The 23,148-nt window shown below is 37.7% G+C and overlaps 1 protein-coding gene across 1 annotated transcript in view; it reads left to right on the top strand.

Moving 5' to 3' along the window:
* The window catches only part of LOC109061591 (protein Jumonji-like), a 30,407-nt gene that overhangs the window by 5,419 nt on the left and 1,840 nt on the right, over window positions 1–23,148 (top strand). Inside the window, 17 exon segments of the mRNA XM_042772524.1 lie at window positions 4,455–4,578; window positions 6,345–6,489; window positions 7,485–7,576; window positions 7,579–7,650; window positions 11,757–11,927; window positions 15,957–16,120; window positions 17,961–18,939; window positions 19,552–20,030; window positions 20,118–20,210; window positions 20,307–20,425; window positions 21,149–21,219; window positions 21,385–21,499; window positions 21,583–21,688; window positions 21,846–22,028; window positions 22,178–22,302; window positions 22,604–22,781; window positions 22,946–23,053. Of these exon segments, the coding sequence (XP_042628458.1) occupies window positions 4,455–4,578; window positions 6,345–6,489; window positions 7,485–7,576; window positions 7,579–7,650; window positions 11,757–11,927; window positions 15,957–16,120; window positions 17,961–18,939; window positions 19,552–20,030; window positions 20,118–20,210; window positions 20,307–20,425; window positions 21,149–21,219; window positions 21,385–21,499; window positions 21,583–21,688; window positions 21,846–22,028; window positions 22,178–22,302; window positions 22,604–22,781; window positions 22,946–23,053 (3,324 nt within the window).

The raw sequence follows: 23,148 nt of genomic DNA on the forward strand, positions 1-23,148 counted from the left end.
CATCCCACTACAAGCTTATTGTTTAATGCTGCTCATGTGTATGGAAATAGAGGGTGGAAGGTGCATATGGTAAAGCCTCTGGCATTCTCCTGTTGTCATGGCAGGAGAAGGGATTGTCATTGGATGGGTCTGTGCTTCCTTGGCTCTGTCTGCAGCAATCTGTCTTCACAGCTAGGTGAATGTGTAGAGAGAGCTGTCACTGGAAACAAAGTGTCCTTGATAAGCAAACCTATAGGATGAGGCGCTACAAACAGGCTTGTGGGAACTCCCCTGAGTACTGAGTCCTTTGTTTTTGTACAGTCAGTGAGGACTGTGTGGCACAGTACTGAACCTGGGAAGACCAAAGCAAGTGTAAAGATCAGCAGCTCTGTTGTTCTTTATGCACTTTTGTGATGAAATGTTCATTTTTCATCAGGACTGTATGTGCTTTAACAAAGCAAAGAATTTTGAAATGCAAATGCACAATTCTAAAGAAATGTACATTTTTTAGGTTCATTTTGTCACTGTGGTTGTTATACTAGTAAATATTCCTGAAGTTTCTGTGTAGTTTGTTGAAGCCTTCTTTTTTCTGCATCCATATTGAAATTCTAGTTGAGAATTATTTTCATGTTACATCCAATAACTGAGAGGAAAAAAGGATCCACACACAAAAAAATAAACATAAGGTTTTGTTTTTATTCCTCCAAGGCCACAAAAAAGTGCAAATGGTCAAAGAGACTGGCAAGTGCAAAACATTTTCGGGTCAACCCTTTATCAGTGCCATACCTGAGAACTGGCTGATATTATTCATCTATTCTACACTGAAGCTGGAAATAAAACAAAGATTACTACATTATGTTTTACTAGAAAGTACTATTTAAGTCATTCCAATTCAGAATTCCATGTTAAACTCAATGTTACCTGCAGTTTCTTTGTGTTTTTGTGAAATTTACTAGCAGTTTATGAGCAAATATTGTTTCTACACCAAATGTTTTCTTGTGTATTTGGGAAAAAAAAACAATTCTTAAAAACTAAATAAATGGTTTTGTGTGCTATACATTTAAGCCTCACAACAAAATAATGTAGAGAATGAAAAACAATATAATAGATAATAAAAATATGATTATTAATAAATATGAAGATGACTAATATGAACTTAACTCATTTTTATGCACAAATGCATGCACGCAGCAACCCACTCCAACATGTACTTTCAATGTAAAGGGCTAAACTATTGCAATAATATATTACTATCCCTTCATTTACAATATAAAATATGCAGCAACAATTAAATATCCAGTATTGGTGATAAAATAATTTCCAATATATATCCTATCCTATCCTATCCTAAATATAGATAGATAGATAGATAGATAGATAGATAGATAGATAGATAGATAGATAGATAGATAGATAGATAGATAGATATTCTCAGATAACTGGCAGATATATCATGCATCCCTGTTTACAGCCCCTGTGAATTCATTTCCAGTTTCATAATATTTCATGTTGTCACTCGATGATTTTTCTTCGTGAATGCAGTGGATGAGTGACAGTGAGGGATGTTGAATGACTTATTTTTAAAGCTAATGCCAGTCATCATTTACAATCGACTGCCTGCTTGTACCGTGCTGATAGGCCGGTTTTAACATCAGGTTGTTGACTCTGGGTAAATAATAGATCCGTTTTACTTTCATGCCAGCTTGCTTTTGTTAACATTAGTAGTAAGTCAGCTGTGTGTGTGTGTGAGTGGCCAGTGACTGGTCTGAGACAGATGGGTAGCAAGGTCAGATTTGATATGTTGGCAGGTTGGCCCACAGCCCGTGTGCTCCTGCTGCCCTGTTTAAATTTGATCTGTGCAAAGCAGCGCACGCAGACCCAACTAACATTGGTGAGCTCTGTCTGAATCAATGTCTCTGCAAAACTTTAGGTAAAGATTAAAGCTTATACAAAAATGTTCCTGATTATAATGCAATTTGCTATGGATTCAAGCTGTAGAAATTCATAAGGGAGCAGTTTGCTCATTAAAGCCATCATGTTTAATAAAAGACATTTTACAAGTTAATCTGTATGCAAATCAAACCTACACATTAGAATTAAACTAGCTTCTAGTCTGCAGCCTAATATTCTGCTATTATCGCCTTGACTTTGTCCTCTGTTGTTGTTTGTTGTTGTTCTGTTGCCTCACTTGATCTTTGGGTTATAGACTCCAAATGTAAACATGTAAAAAGTCCTCTAATACAACCTATATGTGTCACTAGCATGAAAGATCTGCATTGTGCTTATGGTGACAGACCTATCCTCATGACTTCAGACACAATACCCCTTAATCAATAATTGACAGGGTTGCTGTCAGCGTAATAAAAACCAGCTCACGGTTCAGAGATGTGTGGTGAGAGATGCTAGTGTAATTGTAAAAGCTGCTCGGAGCTACACAAATGGCAAACTGATGTGGTTAAGAGGAAGATGCATATGAGGCCGTTATCAGAGAGGAACTGATTATGACAGTTAAATGAGCAACATGAATCTTGTGTTAAATTGATTTAGGAGATACTGGGCTCAAGTGCTATCTGTGATTAATGTACTGATATGAGACCTTTCCTTAAATGGAAATTTCTATAAGTGCATTAGTGCACGGTGTATTTTATTAGGCCAGACGGGCATGTTTAGTGATAATTGAGAAGTTACATTGTTGCTTTTCTTTTATGATGTGTGTCAGGCCTTCTTAATCAAATAATAGACCAGGAGAATCATTTACTTAACTGCCAATTTCCAAGCATCAAGCATTGGCAACGGACCTTGTGCTGGCATAGGATCAGTGAATTTGGCCTTAAATCCAGAGTGCTTCCATCCTCCAGTAATGCACAGGCTTTGAGCTTTAAATCTAGTGCGATATAGACCCCTTTATCAGTCTTATAATTGAAAGAGAAAATCACAGTTTAAAGCCACATGACATTCATAATATCCATACCTTGGAACCTTCAAAATTAATATAGAAACAACATAGTTTAAAGTGGTTTAAGTACAGATGAGATTTTTGGGGTTTCGTATTATCAGAGAAGCATTTCCTTTTCTGTCTGGCATTTTATTGATTGTGGGTTCCACTTTCTAGTGGCTCTTTTTGTGGGACCCTGCTTGCATAATCTCATAAATAATACAGCTTGGCTGTTGCTCGTGAAATGTCATATCGTTTTGAGTTCATCCTGACAGGGACTTTCACATGACCGCCACAATAGACCTGTGGAAGACCGTCACCATGATGACCAGAAGTTCCCTAGAGAGTGCCACTTTCTTCGTGTGCCATGGGGAGGCCCTAAGCTGGGGTCAAGCACTTCACATCATCCTAATCATCTGGGGAGTTGGGGTTGGGAACATAGAGAAGAAAGCATGATTACGATTCTTGCTCTCAGAATCAGTTTGCTAAAATAAGGTATATAATTGTAGTGATAACAAATCACATATGTAAAATATCAAATCTGACTTCCTGAAAGTGCCAAATGCAGTGACCATTAAATGACATTCCTCTGTGTTTGGCCTCTGGCCTCTCATGCTGTAGAACTGCTTTCAGAGGGCTATCTCACTTCAGTTCAACTTCAATGCAGGAAACTGGGTGAATGTGAGCAGTTCACATATTTGGAGATTATTGGCATTCAAACTTCCCGAACCATTGTATACTCTCAGAAAAAAGGTACAAAGCTGTCACTATGTACTCTAAGGTACAAAAGCTAAAAATGTACTAAAATGCACCAAATGCACTACTATGTACCATTTAGGGGTAAGTAAGGTGCAGTGATGTACTTTAGGATACCTAAGTGACAGCTTTGTACATTTTATTTTTCCTGAAAGTGTCTTGTTTCTCTTGTAACTAGCCTGTTGGTGGGCAATTTAGTGACAGTTCAAAAGTAGAGGACATGATTGAGAACAAATTTGGTTGTTACCCCATTTCTGGTGATTTATTGTGATGGGCTAAGACAATGGACTGTTATACTTAAGAGATTTAACAGTTTATAAGAGATCACGTTACTGAATGAAAGACATGTTTTGAGGCTTTAAGAGAAATGTGAAAAACAGTGAGGTCATTCAGCTACCCAGTTTGAAAGATGTCTTACTACAACACATTAGCTAATCTGTGGGGAACAAATGTTATACTAACACTGAGAGCATTTGTTGTGATTGCTTTTGGAGCATTCAGTATTAAAATGCTTTCTGACACGTGCTGGGATGGAGAAACTGCAGCCAACTGCACTATTTATAGCACAGCCCTCTGTCTGCAGAGCTGTGGTTTCACAATACAAGAATATTTTTTTCCTCCTTGTTCACTCTCAGTGTTTGTCATTTCATTGATTTGACTGTTGTTTGACTAATTAACCCAAAACTGTTTATTCAGAGAGCAAATTTTTCTTGTGAAATTACTTCAGGTCACATCTGTTTCATTTTTAGAGCTCTAAATTAAGCTTTTTTTTCCCCTTCTGCAGGATGACAACGATGGGATCCCATGGTCGGAAGAGAGAGTGGTCCGCCGGGTGCTCTACCTCTCACTTAAAGAGTTTAAGACGGCTAAGAAGAACAAAGTGGAGAATGGCACTGGAATAGTTAATGGTGAGCATACATCTTTTCTAGAGCAGTGCTTTCAGTGATCTCGACTACAGATGGGTACTGACCTTTAGAACAGCTGCAGCAAAGATCTCACCTCTGTGACCCTCAACATCTGACGCTGACATGCTGACATTCGAGGCATATTAGCTAATTAATATTGATAAGCCAAGTCTTCACTTTGGTCATATTCATGAATTCATATCCTGTTCTATGTGAAATAACACTGGCTCATTCTTTTTGATCAATTCACAGGCACAAATGAATGTATTACATAATCTAATTGATGTATTCGCCCTTCTATCTACTAAAATGCTGTGAAATGTGCAGTCTGATGTGGTATTTTGAAGGTACATTGGTATTTGAAGAATTCTTTTAGCTTAGACGCTGAGATCATGAAGCAGCTGTGACACTCAGGGAGGCACATGGCGCTGTGGGACTTTTCTTGATTTCCTCAGCATCTCAGTGGTCCATCAGGAGTGTTATTGTTCTGCCATGATTGCACTGAAAATGTGTGAACAAAGTAAATTATGCCCTGAATAATGCCCTCTCTGTATGGGTTTCATGTGCTGGGGCTGTGAAGCACTCTCACTGCTCTCAAATCACTGCACTCTAATGGGGTGAACTCAGTGACCTGCCTGCCTGTGTATGGTGCAGCGCATCATCTCAGAGAATGTCAAGGGCATGAACAGAACACCTCACGAGCTCTCCGCTTTATATGCATTCAGTAACTAACACTTAAGGATTCCTTTGGAATTGCTTTGTAATCAGAAGCACTGCATTGCTGTCATTGCATTCAGAGATTCTTTGACATTCTCTGTAATTATTAGGCGTCAGGCAGAATTCTAAAAATTCTTAAAGCTGCGTTCTGATTCACAGGATTCTGCTGAAGTTCACTTCACTTGACAGAATTTATTTAGAATGCCCTGGAACATCATCAAACGCAGACATACTTGTGTAAATAAATAATTAAAGTATTAAATTAATTAATCTCTCTATATGTATACACGGTATTGGCATTAAATGATTTATTAATGTCTATTTTAAAATGTCACTTTTAATACCAATATTTTCTTTTTATGTCTAATGCAAATATATTTATATATTATAAATATTTACATAATATAAAAGATGTAGTTAATAATTTTATATTATTAATCAATTTATGTTATGAATGTAATATTTATATTATAAATGACCATTTTTAGCATGAAAATAAATGTAAATCGGTTAATGTAAAATAAGTTTGTACCTATTTAACTGTTGTGTTACCCATGGACATGATCTTTACATTATAAGGGTCACAAATCTTTTATATCTTTAGAGAATTTATTTATTAAGGTTTCTCATATGGTCCCATAAATGCTGATAGAGCCATTTTATTCTCAGGTTTGTGTGATGGGGAAGAGGATAGACAATAACTCATGCACATGTTATATTTTTTTTAACACACATTTTTTTTGGCGACTTAACATGACTGAAACCTTAGATAAATGTAACAGGACACTGGAGGCATTGTGGTTTTCCCTACTTCCTGTCAGTTTATTCTGAGTGTGCTCTTAGTCTGAGGGTCCTCTTGTGTTTGCTCACTAAGACTGAATGATTTGAAAAATCCTGTTTCAACCCTCTTCTTCATTTCAGAGGCCTTGAAGAGTTGCTGTGGGTGCTATACCCTTTAAATGAGTTTATTTCACATGTGAACATATCTGTGTCATAGCAATGTAACAGTATATGGTTTTGCTTAAACTTGAACCACACCTTTTTTTTCCCAGGCTCCTTTGCAAATGGCCATTTAAATGGTTCGGGAGCTAAAGCTGGGCTGTTCGCTGGAAGCTGTAAGTCAGACCGGACACAACATGCAGTTCAGAGCAAAGACTACAGCCATGAGTACTCAACAGAGGGACCTGTCAGAAAGAGGTGAGTTTACTAAGACTATTCTGTGTGAGATTTCCTGCACAGTATATTGTGGCACTATAGTATAAACAACTGATCTATAACTTTAATTGCCAAAAAGATAAAACATCAAATCAGGGAAGTCTTGTTTTTAAGCTTGCTGGGCACATCCAAATATCAAGTCACAACATACTGTGCTGTTGGCCAATTAAAAAATGACTTACATAGCCAGACTTTTTGCTGAGCTTTTATATATCAGACCAAACTGCTTCCCTCTGCAGGTCTTCTATACGATTAGATTAACATCTCTTTTCCTACCAAAGGATGTTTCTGTCTTTTTTTTCTTATATGGATTCCAAAAATCTGGTTATAAAACAGATAGTTCCGGTTCTTGATTCTGATTGGTTGAGCCGCTTCCAAAGCTGTTGTAAATTACACTACAAACATACACCTTTGTTTACGTCTGTGTGTTGCTCGGCAACCACTTTGTTGGAACCACATCTGTTTCTGAGGAACTACATTGTTTGGTGGAAGAATACTGTTTTTATTTATATCATTACACTTCATTTGCTCTGTTTTATTCTGTGAAACCTTACTATGTATATGGAATAACCGTTTTATAAAAGCAATAAGCCTTGTGAAGCCGTGGTTTACAGTGAATTTATAACAGTTAAGGGGCGTTGTTAGGCATGACGCGAAGCGGCTTCTTGGGGCTTAGTGCTTTATTTGTGAACTGGTTTTTAGCCTCAATAAAACACGAGCCATCAAATGAAAGATACTAAAAAAATACTAACTTGAAAAATCTGTTATCATTTATTCTCATTTTACTCAAAACCCACATGATTTTCTTCAGTGTAACATAAAAGGGAAAAGGAAAGGAGTCAGTGTAAATGCTTGGAAAAGTTTGACTAGTAAAAGATTTCAAAATGTCTTGATGAATACATGAAGGATGGAAATATGTATAAATAATGACAGAATTGTAATTTCTAGGAGAACTAACTCCCTGTTTCTCATACTAGGCCAAGACTGCAGGCTCAGAGGAAGTTTGCTCAGTCTCATCCCTGTTCTCCCAGTGCCACCCCGCTGAAAATGCTGGAGGCCATGCCCCCAAGCCAGCCATGCTCAACCATCTCACAAGACGCAAACCCAAAACCGAAGACTTCCTTACCTTCCTCTGCCTAAGAGGTGGGTCTGCTCTCTGTCTGTCTTCATTTTCCCATTCTATCAACTCTTAAAATGTTTATTGGCTCCATAATTTTCCACCTCTGGGCAGCACACATTCACCTCTCACATGGGAGTCACGGTTATTGCTGGCACACTTTTGGGTGACTCTCTTGTGTGTGCTGCTGTTATTTATTTTGTGTCTTGGCTGATCTCACAGTCTACGTTTTAAATTCCAGTAAGCAGGTCAAAGGTGACAATGGCAATGAAAAGCTTCAGAGGATGAGGAATTTCTTCTTAATCATTGGAGTTATTCAAGTTTATGAGAAGAAATAATTGGAAATTAATTTGAGATTCTGCTGTATACATGCCAGTTGCTTTTGTTTTCTTTTTAAATATAAAATTCCATTGACTGGACAAACATATCTGTGGTGTATTGATCCAAACATCTGTTAAGCAAGCTGAATATTTCAAGTCAGTTCGATTTAGTTGGGTTGCATATAGATGTTGTAAATATTAAGAGAGAGAGAGAGCATCAGTGAATATATTTACATGTACAACAAAACATTAATAAATGTGATAACTGACATTAAAAAATTGAAATTTTAAAATGTTAAAATTTAAAAATGTAATTTAAATAAAATTTTCATGTTTTACCAGTGTTGTTATTGTTAACTAAAATTAAAACTGTTAATAATGCATTAATTAAAATAAAGTTAAAATAAAATTAAAATGATAAAAATAAAAGATTTTAGATGAAAATAAAATAAAATAAAATAAAAACTTAAATGAAAATTATAAATAATGCCTCGGCAACTAACTGAAGTAAAATAATTTTGAAGTACTAAAATTACTCAAATTAAAACTGAAATAAAAATAAATGAAAACTAAATAGAAATATAATAGAAATAAAAATGACAAAAGCACATAAAATAGCTAAAAACTAAAATGAAAATAAAACTGAAAATATAAAAATAAAAGCTAATTCTAAATATGAATGAACACTGTAATAATATATAAATAATTCTAAAGTAACATTGGTTGTGAAATTAAAGCATAAACAGATAAACTCACATGACATGCAAATAGTAAGTCACCAGAACTTTGAACAATTAAAACGTTTACATATACCAGATAAAAGAATTGAGCTTAATTGGTGTAAATTCGTGCATGTAAAAACTGTGATAACATCACCAAGGTCTGGATTGGTGGCGGCTATACATTCTGCTGCAGTCCTTCATCATATTTTTCTTCTCCACTTTTCTGGCAGAACAAACATTGAGGACACAAATTGAGTTAACGTCATATTTTCTCTTATTCGCTCTCCCTTCCCACTCACTCACATTTCCCACATTACTTTGAAATGGTTAACTTTCTAAGTCTCTCTTCTTTCTCACACACGGCTGTGTAAAGACAGGGAACAGACTGATTGGATTTGCCATTGACTCTTGGCTGAGTTAAAGTGGGTTAATGGATTTTCGAACATAAAGAATGTAAATGAGAACATCTTATCCCAGTCTCCATTCCTTCCCTTCATCATATCAAACCTCTTTTCATTATTGGGTTAGAACTGAAAGCGAACATAAATGTGAGAGCAGCATTATGGATCAGTTTATGGATTTTTAAAATATAACCTGAGCTTGTAGTGTCACATAAGTCGAGGCTGATTTAATAGATGCCATAAGCCATAACTCAGATACACTGGTGGCTGGTGCTTCTCATGAGCGAGGAAGCACAGATGTCACTTGTAAGTGTAAAATCTTTTATTTATGTATTTATGTATTTTTTATTTATGTAAGCTGCTTCTTAAACCTCTACTAAACAGTGAAATTACTTAATGAAAAATAATTACTTTTTTGTAGTTTATTTTACTGTTGTTTATGTACACTAGCATTCAAAAGTTTTGTGGCCAATAAGATTTTATTTTTTGAAAGACATTTATACTTTTACTTTGCAAGGAAATATTAAATTGAACAAAAGTGACAGTAAAGACATTTATAATGTTACAAACGGTTTCTATTTCAAATAAATGCTGTTCTTCTGAACTTAAAAAGAATCCTTAAAAAGTAATAAAACATCAAATATTTCTATTACTGTAGTTTTATCCAAAATTAGATTTAGATTTAGAGTAGATTTATTTCACAAACATTAAAAAATCTTAACAACCCCAAACTTTTGAATGATAGTAATATATATATATATACTATTTTATATATTATACATGTGGTTTGGATGCCATCATTCAATATTAAATAATGCATATGCATTTTAGTTCTGCTGTTTTAGCCTGTCTCTCTCTCTCCTTGTCTTTCTCTCTCACTCTCCTTCTCCAACAGCCCATAAGGGACAGATGTAAAAACAGATCAGATTCATGCACAAAAATCCTCAAGCAAAGGCATGCTTTGCTTCGAGAAAGAATTAAAAATCAGAGGACGTCATGAGTCGTGATGCTCTTTCTCTTTCCAAAAATAATAGGATACTTGGACAAAACCCAGACATATTCCCTGCAGATAGTGAAATTATGCATATCATGTTAATTAATGAAAGTGAGAGCTGAATACTTTATCACAGCAAATGATCGGCTGTATTACTGCAGATCAAAATCACATTCATTAATATTTGTCCTGAAATGGCTCTTCAAAAGCTTTGGCATTTTCAGAAATTAATCAAAGAATCATTCAGTTGCCTCTTGTGATCTGAACAATAGCCAATAGCTCAAAGCCTCCAGGAGCCCTTATTAAAGCCCTTGATGATAGAGGACTGGCCTAAAGAGCCTTGCTGCGTAATCTAGGGGGCCCAGAGATCCTTTCTTTCACCATTCAGCTGGGCTCTCATTTCACCTGGAGATTATAGCTTGCTGTCCATAACCAGTCGCTAATAGGGTTTCACATAGTTCATTTCTATTGATCTCAAATAATGGCAGATATGACCAGGTTGCAATATAAATGTAACACTCTATTTGTTATTGTGGTTGGAGAAGTGGTTTGATTCAAAAGCAGTCGGGCCACTTCTCTTCTCTATTTCTCTCTCAGTAGTCTGTCCCGTTCCCCACCCCCTCCTCAGGCGCACATATACACTCTCTCATGCATGCATACACAATCACATGCTACAGCACATGCAAGCACCATGGGCCCAGTGACTCGGGGGCAGATAGATGGCTATTGAGGGAATGTGGAATAAAGCTAGTGAACAGGCTTTCCATTGTAAGCACTGAACGCTTCAGTGAGGATCAGTAGCACATGAGATGAGTGCTGGACTGGACCACTCTGCTGTCACAGTGCTGGGACAGTGAAGTTAAACAGAATATGGAGCTTTGCACAGTATACAAATGCTCACCATCAGAGTTTTAGGAAGTTATCTTCCAGTTATAGTGCTCTCAGAGAGAATGACTGTGCAAAACAAAGAACTCAGAAACATCTTAAATCTGACTGATTAATGAAAAAGTTTTTTAACTTACCATCATGTTGTTTCAAACATATATGACTTTGTTTCTTTTGCAGAACACAAAATATATTTTGAAAAATGTTTTTTTTTTCCCTATACAGTGAAAGTCAGTGGGGTCCAGTGTTGTTTTTTAAAATACAAACTGAAGTCAATCATTGTAAATTGTTTTAATTAAGTGTACAATACCCTTTAAAGATTCAGAGTCTCTAAGATATTTTCTTTTCTTTTTTTTTATAAGATGTGCTCACCAAGGCTGTATTTATTTGATCAAAAGTACAGTAAAGCAGTCATTTTTATGAAATATTAACATTTAAAATATGTTTTCTATTTTAATACATTTTAAAATGTAATTTATTCCTATGATGGCAAAGCTGAGTTTTCAGCAGCCATTTTTTCACGATTCCTTGATTAATTGATAGAATAGAAATCTTTTGTATGCATTATAAATGTATTCATAGTCATAAAGGTTAAAGTAAACGATGACCAAATTTTCATTCTTGGTGATCTCTTTAAGGGTATTCAGGTTTCTTACAAAGCAAGATATGTGAAGACTGAAAGCGTGTTCATCTCAGCTGGTAGTCATTACTACTGTTCTGTTCTCTGTTTCTGACTCGTACTGTGTGTCTTTCTGTCTCTCTGCATGACACACCCTCATTTTGTCTTCACCCTTTTTCTTGTTGGTTTAGGCTCTGCTGCGTTGCCCAGCAACATGACATACTTTGGTAGTGCTAAAGATGATGAAGATTTAGATGAGGAAGAGGATGAGGAAGAAGACAGTGCTAGCAATGCCACTGCTTCCTGCCAGTCCACTCCACGGAAGAGCAAAGGACCCAACAAATGCATCGCCAACGGTCATGGTACGTACACTCCTCAAACACACTGAATAACCACAAACACACCTTTTCTCATAAACTTTATCTTGCTTTGTGTTTTATAATCCTTTTTACTTAACATAGGGATTTACAATCCATTTTACTGTGTAGCGTGTGTAGCGTTCAGTTTATTATTGCACTGCCAGTAGCAGACAGGCTGGACATTTGGTTCCATTTAGGGACCCCAATGAGGTGTGTTATGGTTCTGCCTCTTTCCACACCATACAGTTAATGAGCTGTGACTATATACAGCCCTCACTGTCAGATTGACTACATTTGCTCTATACCATCCATATAATACAAGGTGCTCAATGTCTGAGTATGCACACATGCAAAAAAGCAAAGCCTTTACAACAATATGATGTGATATGATATACATGATATGATATGATATGATATGATATTCAAATGTTTGAGGTCAGTAAGACTTTTTAAAAGAAATTAATACTTTAAGCAAGGATGCATTAAAATTGATCAGAAGTTACAGTAAAGACATTTTTAATATTAAAAAAGACTTACATTTCAAATAATTGCTGTTCTTTTGAACTTTTGTTTCATCAAAGTATCCTAAAAAATGTATTGCAGTTTCTACAAAAATATTCCTTTTTTTTTACAACTGTAAAAACAAATTTTCAACATTGATAATGATAAGAAATGTTTCTTGATCATCAGCATAATTAAGTATTAAAGTGATCATGTGACTGAAGACTGGAGTAATTGCTGCTGAAAATACAGTTTTGCAATTACAGGAATAAATTAAATTTTTATTATATTAAAATGGAAAATCTATTTTAATTTATAATGATATTTCACAATTTTTACTGGATTTTTTGATCAAATAAATGCAGCCTTGCTGAGTGTGAGAGTCTTCTTTAAAAAAAAATATAGAAAATATCTTATTGACCCCAAACATAAATGTTAGTGTATATTTATTTATAAACGTATATGTTTAAATAAATATTTCATATAAGTGTTAAAATATAAAATGTTTCATATGCTATATATACATATTTTCATGACTATTTATGCTATATTTATGTGTACTGATAATTATTTTCACATTAATTTTCATATCCCTGCTAGGGGTGTCGCAATATACCGGTTAAACGTTCTACGATCTATGATTGACGATAACCGTGATGCTCAAAGCAACAATTATCGATATTGTGTTCATTTAGTGTGTGACAACCGCAGAAGAGGCATTAAGTGCATGGCACTGCGACCAACTTTATATTTTACTGAGTTTAATGTAGCAGTGTGGTCCTTCAGTTTTTCAAGATCAGTTTTAATCGTTTAACTGTTAGATTTGAACAAAGAAATAAAGTGTTACTACGCAACAGCTGTATTGACTGCAAATACAAAAATAAGACGAGTAAAGAAAATGCAGTACTTATTAAAATAATCACCCTTTACTTAAATATATGAACACAGAAAACTGCTGTTAACAGGTTAATATAACGTTTCTCATTCTATGACTAGTAAAATAATGGCAATTTACTCTGCTGAACATGCCTCTCCTCGGAGTAGCTGCGAGCGCTGCGTCTTCTTCTTGTGTGACAGTGTCAGCGTTAAGGCACAATACTCTGCCACCTGGGCGCTCAACCAGGTACTGGCGCTGGAGTATTTACAGGTGGTGTTATCATAAGAGAACTGTTCACTTTAAATATTGCGGTATATGGGCACACACTAAATTAACACGATATCGATAATTGTTGCTTTGAATATCACAGTTATTTTCAATACCGGTATATCGCGACACCCCTATCAGTATCCTTATGTTCGTTGGGTGAAAAAGAAAAACTCAGTAAACAAAGTAAAAAATAATTTCCCCCAAGGTTTCTGTAGATATCACGATATATCGATATCATGAATTCTTATGGCCACAATAACCGTGATATGAAAAATCTAATATAGTGACAGCCCTAACCTGCTTATAATTAAAGGGGGGATCAATATTCACTTAATCTTTTGACATATAAGAGATCATTGTACTATAAAAACATCCTATAAGTTTCAGAACTCAAAACTTTCTTGTTAGTCTAAAAACAGCTTATATTGAAGCCAATTTGCCAAAACGACAGGTTGTGGAATGTGCCACTTTATGATGTAATAGTGTGGCTATAAGCACAGCCTCCACAGAAGAAGATCAACGCCTGCTTCTACATCACTGCCTGTTTAGCCCCACCCACCGATTCATGCATGTAGTATAAATAATGGGGGCAGCAAACGCAGGTCTATGCAGAAATCAAACAACGTGTCACATCAGTAAGAACTTAGTCATTTTTTCACTTCATTTACAGCAGATTCGTTTACAAACAAGGCACAATTCGATGCTGGATTAGATTGAAACTAAAAGAGTCTAGAGTCCGCCACTTCTATTCAAACAGAGCATTGTGATGGGGGAGGTCAAAACAGGACAGAAAATAGCCTATTCTAAATTATAATGTTTTTTGATGTAAAAGTCTTGATAACATTGTAAGTGGACCTCAGAGAACAGTACAAAATAAAAAACAAAGGCTGGTCATGACCCCTTTAATGATGTCATTGGCCACTGTGCTTGTTTCCTCTTTCTCTTTAGATTTGTGCCCTATTTATTGCTAACAGATCAAAACAGGCCAAGCTAAATTTAGCCATTTAGCTCAACGTCACTCCATCTCCATCTATTGAGTTCTTGCCCCATTTCTTTCTGTCTCTGCGTTTGTAACCGGACCCTAATGCCCACTCAGCAAAATCTGCAGTGTAATCTGACACCTCAGCAACCCAATACTGCTCCACATACTCAACACATGTCTGAGGGGCTCCTTACAAACTACAACCATACACCCGTCACCTTGCTGTGGTTTCCAGGTCAGACTGGGCCTCGAGGATAAACACAGTGTTTGTGTCTAAAACTATGAACAGCTTTCAGGGTTTTTAAATTTATATTATTCTTCTTAAATGCGCCCCATGCTTATGAGATACTTGAACACTGACCAAGAGTTTTTAGTGGAAGTTCTCCTGCTCTAAATTCAGTCTCTGCACGGTGTAGTGTGTCTGCATATTGCTGAAAGGAAACTGTGTGCTACCTAATGAAGATGGGAGTCATGTTGAGCATCCAAAGTTTATAACGAAACCAGAGCCAATTCTCCTTACATATTGTACGAGACCACACGCTAAATATAACACTTTTATGTGCGCCATTGGCCGAGCTCCAAACTGTTTGAATGATAAGTTGGTCCCTCTAGAAGCTTTCATTTACTAAAGTGACCCAAAGAGCATTTCAATACTTGTTTAGTGTTTTACTGCTAACGTTGTTCAGTTCACTATCTGTTTAGCTAATAGAGGCTTAAAACTTTGAAAACTTTGCTGCTTTTGTCCATGTGCAATGTGGGTGGCTCTCAGGAAGAATGAAGATTTTTTTTATAACAGGTTTTCATGCAATATTATGTTGTTCTTACAGTCGAAAGCAAGAGATTAGTCTTTAGCTGTTTCGAAAAAGTGAGCACTTTTAGTGGCATTCGGTCATTTGTGTTACTGCGTTTTGGTGATTTATTGATGTTCGTCTGAGACCTGAAAGCAGCTTTTCTGTTACAATATTTGAGCTTTAAAATCCCATAAATTCTGGTGTGTTAGGCAAGGCCTCTATGCAGACTCTGTTAGCTGCTTGGCAGTCTTCTTTTATAAGAGCCATTTACAAGTCAAGTGCACAGAAAGTGGAAAGCAGAGCAGTCAGGTACAGCAGGACCATTCAGCAGAAAGACTCAGACCTGGGTCTTTTTCCAATGCAGTACTAAATCATCTGGTTTAGGTCACCTAGGAGGGAAACCATCTGGTTAAGTCAGTCAATTTAATGCCAATAACCATCAGGCATTGTGCACCCTTGTGTGTTGTAATACAGACAAATAAACCCCCCATCAAATTAAAGACATAAATACATTTTCTTTTGCTTTTAGAAAGTAAATAAGCTGATATTCAACTAAATTTGCTGAAAGACTTCTTAACATTATATCTGTTGTATGCTCTCTCCTCTACCAGTATTTAATGGACAGACACGAACTGCTGAGGAAAGCGAGAGCAGTTTAAGGGCCAGAGGGAGAGACGGGGTCCATGGAAAGGAGAAGAACACTGTAGCATCAGCTAAGACCTCCACTACACACAATCTAAGACCCAACAGGGCTGTACAAGGACAAAACCAACAGGTTTGACTGGATTTCTGTTTTGTTTTGCATTGTTCAGACATTTTTCTGTATTGTTTCCCTATGACCTCGCCTTAATTTTCTTGTGATCTCAACATAATAATAGTTCTTTACCAATCTTGAGCTAATTTTTACAAGAGAAAAATAAGTATTGCTCATCATTTCTCTGGTCAACTGCAAAGCATTTATGATCAACTAATTTAATATCAAAGCATTTAATCAACATCTGTCAAACATTATTCTGACATCCCAGTCCCTCGAGCTGCCTCGAAGTGAAACTGACCGCATGTTTGCATCACTATAGTATTTGCAACAATAAAGTTGTAGCTTCCTTCCCAAGTGTATGACACTGATATGGAAGTCGTCTGTCACTGACAGACATATAGCTATTTCAACTTAAGTGAGTCCCTGATGAAGGTAAAATTGAATTTGCTCATCCATGATGCAGTAGGATATATATTGGGTTTAGAAATGGCTTTTGTTACCTCCAGACCTACAAAAAAAAAAAAAAAAAAAAAAAAAAAGGGAAAATTTGTGGTGACGACAAAAACAGGGAAAAATTTATAAATTAAAAAACATTATTTCACCGGGATTCAGATGTATAAATGTTAAAGATTAAATGAATTTCAGAAAGTTTCTGATCTTGAGGAGGTTTTTAAATTATTTATACTCTTAAGAGCTACAAAGCCAGTTTACAGTAAGATATTTTGTAACACAGATTTATTTTTATATGCTGATATTTGTTGTAGTTATACACCAATATATGCTTAGCTGCTCTCCGAATGACCTTCACTATGAGTGAATGATGAATAATTGAAAAGCAAGAAATGTTCCACTTTCATGATAAACTGTGCCATCTCTACATACAGCATTATCTATTAGAACATTATTTTCTAATGCGGTGTCATTTGCCTCTGTATTACTGTTTGCTAATTCAGTCAGTACACTACAGATGGATAACAGAGACTAAGTAGGACCCATTTGTGTTCATCAAAATTTCCTCCTTTTTCTGCCAGAGCGTCCTATGGGCTCACAGAGTAGCATAAGTTTAGCTTTATCCTATCCCTACTATCCTGCAGCAGGCATATAGCAACACATGATGTCATCTCTCCCCCACCCAGCCCCCCTCTATCTCCACACACAGTCAAATCCAGTGTGCAAGTACCACATACTGTGTCCAGTTTTTTGTAAATATGAACTGGCTCCATGTGGTGGACCATTTGTAGACCTGTTGTAGTTTCTGTCAAGAACTTTGGTTCTTGAGTCAACTTAATCATCTCCCATCCCCCATCGCATGCAAATGGAACAATCATAGTACATGGCCCAGATCACGTGCAAGAGCTCCCTAAAAAAAGAAGGAACTACTCCACTGAGCCCCCTAGTGGAAGAATATGGTCACTTTGAGAGTGAATAATTGGAGGTCACTGTTATGCATTCAATTTGAGGAAGTTGTGTTTGCTTCTTCTTGAAAACAACACACTCAGTCCTTGCCTTTAAATCACGTCGTCTGTGAAAGTAGAGCAGACACCAAAGTGTTTACTGTAGCACAGACAATTGCAGCAGGATCATAGTTTTTAATTCCTGAGCAATGTGTGTACTGATAAAATTAAATGAATTGATTTTTAAAATAGATTTAGATAAAAATTGAGTGATTTAAGTTGCTTTAGATAAAAGTGTATAGTATATACATACGATGATGTATGTAAGAACTTGTTGTATGCATTTTAAACTTGTTTAAAAAATAGAATTGACAGCAGCTTGAATGTTTTGTTTACTGCATATTCAGTTTTCTAGAGTGTAAATAACTGAAATAACAAAACAAATCATCTTTGTCATCCCTCAGCTCTCCAAAATGAATGGAACATCGGGAGCATCCGCTGTCAGTTCTAGGAAGACGAGAGAACTCCGCACTCCACCGACCAAAGCTGTGAAATACCCCAAGGGCCACGTGACTTACACCAAAGCCAGACTGCTCAAAGAAGCCAAGCTTAGCCTGAGCACACATACACACCACACCCACACACACCCTCAGCACTCCAACTCAGGAAAAGCCCAAATCAGCCACGCCAAGATGCAAAAACAGGTGCTATCACCAGCAACTGCTGGGAGGCTGTGTGGGACGGACACTTTCCCACCCAGACGAAACGGACTGAGACAGTCAAAGAGGCAGTTGGAGTTAGCCGGGGTTAGTCTGACCGGAGCAGAGGTCGAGGTTAAGAGGGTCAAACTACAAGTGGTTCCCTTGGAGACGCGGTGTAGGAAAGCAGCTCAGGAGACGCCAGTGAGATCGCAAGTGGCAGGATCGCAACGGCCCAAACGGACCTCGGCGGGAAAGCTCATGTTCACCAAACAGATGCACTGTAAAGCCAAGAACAGCCCCACTACCTCAACACGAGACATTTTAAAACCAGCCAACTCCCCCAAAATATCAGATACCCCCAAAACAAGCAATTCACTAAAACAAGGCAATCCTTCTTATACCACTGAGCCCCTCATCCAAGCTGAGCCTAAAGATCGAGGCCGGCGCGGCGTGGAGGTCACGGATGTTCCTGTTTTCCATCCCAGCACACGCGAGTTCCATGACCCACTGACTTATATGGAGTTTATGCAGGGGCGAGCGGAGGCGTATGGGTTGTACCGGGTTGTTCCACCGGTGGATTGGCGTCCCGAGTGTAAGCTTAAAGAGGAGATGCGCTTCGTCTCGTATGTGCAGCATGTGCACAAGCTGGGCAGACGCTGGGGCCCGAATGTACAGCAACTGGCCTGCATCAGGAGACACCTGCGAACACAAGGCATTAATATGGAAGAGCCTCCACTTATAGGTAATAAGCGCTGGACAGGAAAACAATGTTTTGTTGGCATAATTAACAGTCAGAGACAGTGTGGGGAGTAAATAAAAGTAGCAATGCTGCTAATGACAGCTACATTTTTAGTGGTGTGACAGAAGCTTAGATTTTAAAATGTGTGTTTTTGTCATTTGTAGCATGGGTAAGTCTGATTCATTATTAAGAATCCATTCATCTTTAACAGATGTAACATTTGAGAGTAGGATTCATTCCAGTAAATCAGTTTGTCTTAAATGCTCCACAGAAAAGTCTGATTCATTGTGGTGAAATATTCTTTCTTAAACACTCTTCTCATGCTATGTTTGCATGTCATAAACGCTCCTTTCTCATTCATATGTAGCATTTCAAAAGTCTGATTCATTCCATTCAAATCAGTTCATTTGGATGAATCATTTTGTAGCAAAATATTCACCCAAATCATCACTATTTTTAATTTTAATTTTGTTGTATTTTATTTTTTACTTGTATTTTGTATGAATTTAGCTTTCCTTATACTGGTCATAGGTCCAACATATTTTTATATTCATACCCATTACATCATTTGCAGCAACGCCGTTATTTATTTGCATCCTTTTTGCGTCCTTTTAGGTGGCTGTGAGCTGGACCTGGCCAGATTCTTCCAGATCCTCAATGAAATGGGGGGAATGCAGCAGGTGACAGACCTGAAGTCGTGGGGCCATCTCGCAGATCTGCTGGGCATCCCGCGCTCGGCTCAGGATCGGCTGGCCAAGCTCCAGGAGGCGTACTGCCAATACCTGCTCTCCTATGACTCCCTGTCCCCAGCCCAAAGGGCCCAGCTGGAGAAGGAAGTGCTGGCAGAGAAAGAGGCCCTGGAGAGAAGAAGTGGGCCCCTAGAGGGCCAGGGAGACATATCCCAGCATGCCGCTCTGCTGCTTCCACGCTCCGAGCCCAAAAATGGGCTGGTGAACGGAGCGTTGCACCGAAGCGGAGCACGTGAGCACCTCAGAGAGCTGGACCCCATGGCAAAGACCACCCGGCAGAGAAGACTAGAGAAGAGAGGAGAGGAAGAAGGGGTGATAAATGAACATCACAAGTGCATATACAGGGTATTTTTGCTTTATTTTTTGGAATTACATTAATGGACATGGTCTTTTTAAAGCATCAGTCGTTCATTTTTTGTCCTTCTTTCACAGGGAAAGTCGTTCTCTCTGACGACATTCTACAGGGCAGCCAGGAATACTATGAACATGTGCTTCAGCAAAGAGCCAGACACTGCTGAAGTTGAGGTACATCTTCATGTGGACAAGCTGTTTTCATCATGTGCAGAAATAAGTCATGTTGTTTTTAGTCATGTTTACTGTCATGTCTTTTCACTGTTACAGAGGAAGTACTGGAGACTGGTTGAGGAAAAGGAATGTCATGTTGCTGTGCACTGTGGGAGGGTTGATACAAAGACTCATGGGAGTGGATTTCCTGTGGGCAAGTCTGAGCCATTTTCAAAGTAAGGGTTTTTAAACATTTTTACATTAAAGGGATAGTTCCCCCTAAAAATGTGCCATTGAAAAATCTGTCATAATTTACCCACCTTCCATTTGTTCCAATCCTGTATGAGTTTCTTCTGCTGAACACAAAAGAAGGTATTTTGAAGAATGTTGGTAACCAAACTGTTGATGGTAGCCTTTGTCTTCCATCAAAATCCAGCAATTTTAATAGGATTCATGATATGAAATTTTGTGTGAGGGTGAAAGATTTCCACACACAGATTTCCCAGCGGGTTCAAGTTGGTTCATCACGTTGACCAACAAGAAGCTGCTTGCTTTGACAGTGACGTCTGCGTGAGCTTTGCGTCATACATCGCTACACTGTTGACAACAGACAATGGATCTTTTTTGCCTGTGCAATTTCTCAAATATGACTGCACTATTGTTAAATTATAAGTGTTTTTAAATATTAACTTGGTGTAAAAACATAGGAAATAAGCAGGCACGATTAAATATCTAATACTGGCTGATATTGTACATCCCTAGTAGAATATGTACAAATGAACATCATTTAACTTTTTATTGATATTTATAAATGTATAAACTTTTATAAATTTTTTATACATTTTATACATTATATACAACCTTAATGTAAAGTGTTACCTGTAGAAGACAGGGTTTTATTTAACCCTGTTTTTGTGCATTATTTTTAGATGGTAACTTTGATTTCTTTGTGCTCTCAAGCATGGATGGAATCTTACTGTCCTTTCTAATAACTCAGGATCCATCTTACGTCATCTTGGTGCTGTGCCAGGTAATGTTTTCTGAAAAACAAAACTTTCATGCATACAATAAAACACTTTGACTTCAATTAGAATCCCATACTAGATGATTTAGAATGATGTGTATATTTGATCTGCTTTCGAAGCTGACCAATCTGTGCAGCAGTAAGCATTCATCTGTTTGTGTTTGAATGAAGGAGTGACCATCCCCTGGCTGAACATAGGCATGGTCTTTTCTACCTCATGCTGGTGTCGGGACCAGAACAGCCTTCCATATATCGATTATCTACACACTGGTGCTGACTGCATTTGGTAAGAGTTTAAAGAGATTGTTAGCTGCGACAAACTGAACCCGAATGGCATGTTCCCTAATAAAGTGTCTCTCTCATCCTCAGGTACTGTATTCCAGCTGAAGAGAAATCAAAACTTGACAAAGTCGTACACACACTGCTACAGGCTAACGGCACTCCAGGACTGGAGATGCTAGAGAGGAACATTATGGTGAGTTAGGAACATAAACGGGTTTCTCTTAAAGGGATAGTATATCAGTAAAACTGACCATTTTTGGTGACTGTCCCTATACTGTCCCTCCTTCTGTAATGTAAAGGAGAATGTGGTTTGATGTGAGGTCACTCATGTGATGTCATCCTCATGACAGATTTCTCCAGAGGTGCTCCGTCGAAAAGGGGTGAAAGTGTACCGGACAGTGCAACAGAGTGGTCAGTTCATGGTATGTTTCCCAGGGACCTTTGTGTCTAAGGTGTGTTGTGGCTACAGTGTCTCAGAGACAGTGCACTTCGCCAGCCCCCAGTGGATGAGACTGGGCTACGAGGCAGCTAAGGTGAGAGACTCAATGCAGGGACAGACAAAGCCAGCTGGAACTTGGCTTGGTTCAGCAAAAAATAGAGCTGTATTTTTGTGAGTGAGGTTGTGCCTATTTCCTGTGGGAGTATGGCGCTTTCACGCTCGTGTGTCGTGTTTGCTTTGCAGGACCTTAAACAGCGTCGTATAGAGGAGCCTTTCTCCACCGAGAAACTGCTCTACCAGATCACTACATGTGAGCGGGACAACAAGCAGCTCATGAATGCAGTCTCCAGTCTCATCAAAGATCTCAGGTCTGTCTGAAACACATCCTGAGGCTGGTTTTGACTCGTTGATTGAGCTTCAATGACCAGACACTCACACAAATTTTGTTGTTTTTTTCAACTGCACGTTGATTGAGGTTATTTGAAGTGAGGATATTATAGAGGTTGAGGATGTACAAGTGCAAGTTTACTGCATTACCATTTTTATATTCGCGAAAGATTATATTTAACAGCATTATCAAATTAATACAGTTTTTAAAGATGAATATTTTTTTAGATACAGAAAATATGCCGAAATGTTGGGTCAAATTCCTGTTCCGTGGTTTTTCAGGGATGCAGAGATTAGTCAGCGCAGGGATCTGTTCAAGGCCGGGCTCCGTCTGTCTGCGCGCTACGGCACGCACTGCGAGTCTCAAGCAGACAAGAAGAAGCAGCAGCGCTCGAGATTCACAGAAGACACGGCTGACAGGCGCTGCCAAGTGTGTCAGCATCTGTGTTACCTCTCCATGGTAAATTTACAATAATACCCATCACTTTATATTCTACATTTCATTGTAAAACAATAACCATCAGTTGATGTACTTTAGACACAGGGATTTCCCCGGGCTTATTGGTGTAGCTATGCTATAATATATTAACATATGCTGTACTCTCCCTGTCTCTTCTTCAACAGGTTGTTCACGAGAGTGACAATGTAGTTTTCTGTCTGGAATGTGCTTTTCGATACATCCAGAAGCGCAGGTCCCCCCGTGGCCTCAAGATGATGTTTCGTTACACTGAGGTACTTGACTGTCTACAGCAAGTGTATATAAAATACCAGTATATATAATAGCATTATCTGTACACTCTTTACTTTTAAGTAATAAGTAATGTCTA

Source organism: Cyprinus carpio, chromosome A16 (genome assembly GCF_018340385.1).
Source record: "Cyprinus carpio isolate SPL01 chromosome A16, ASM1834038v1, whole genome shotgun sequence".
Lineage (NCBI taxonomy): Eukaryota > Metazoa > Chordata > Actinopteri > Cypriniformes > Cyprinidae > Cyprinus > Cyprinus carpio.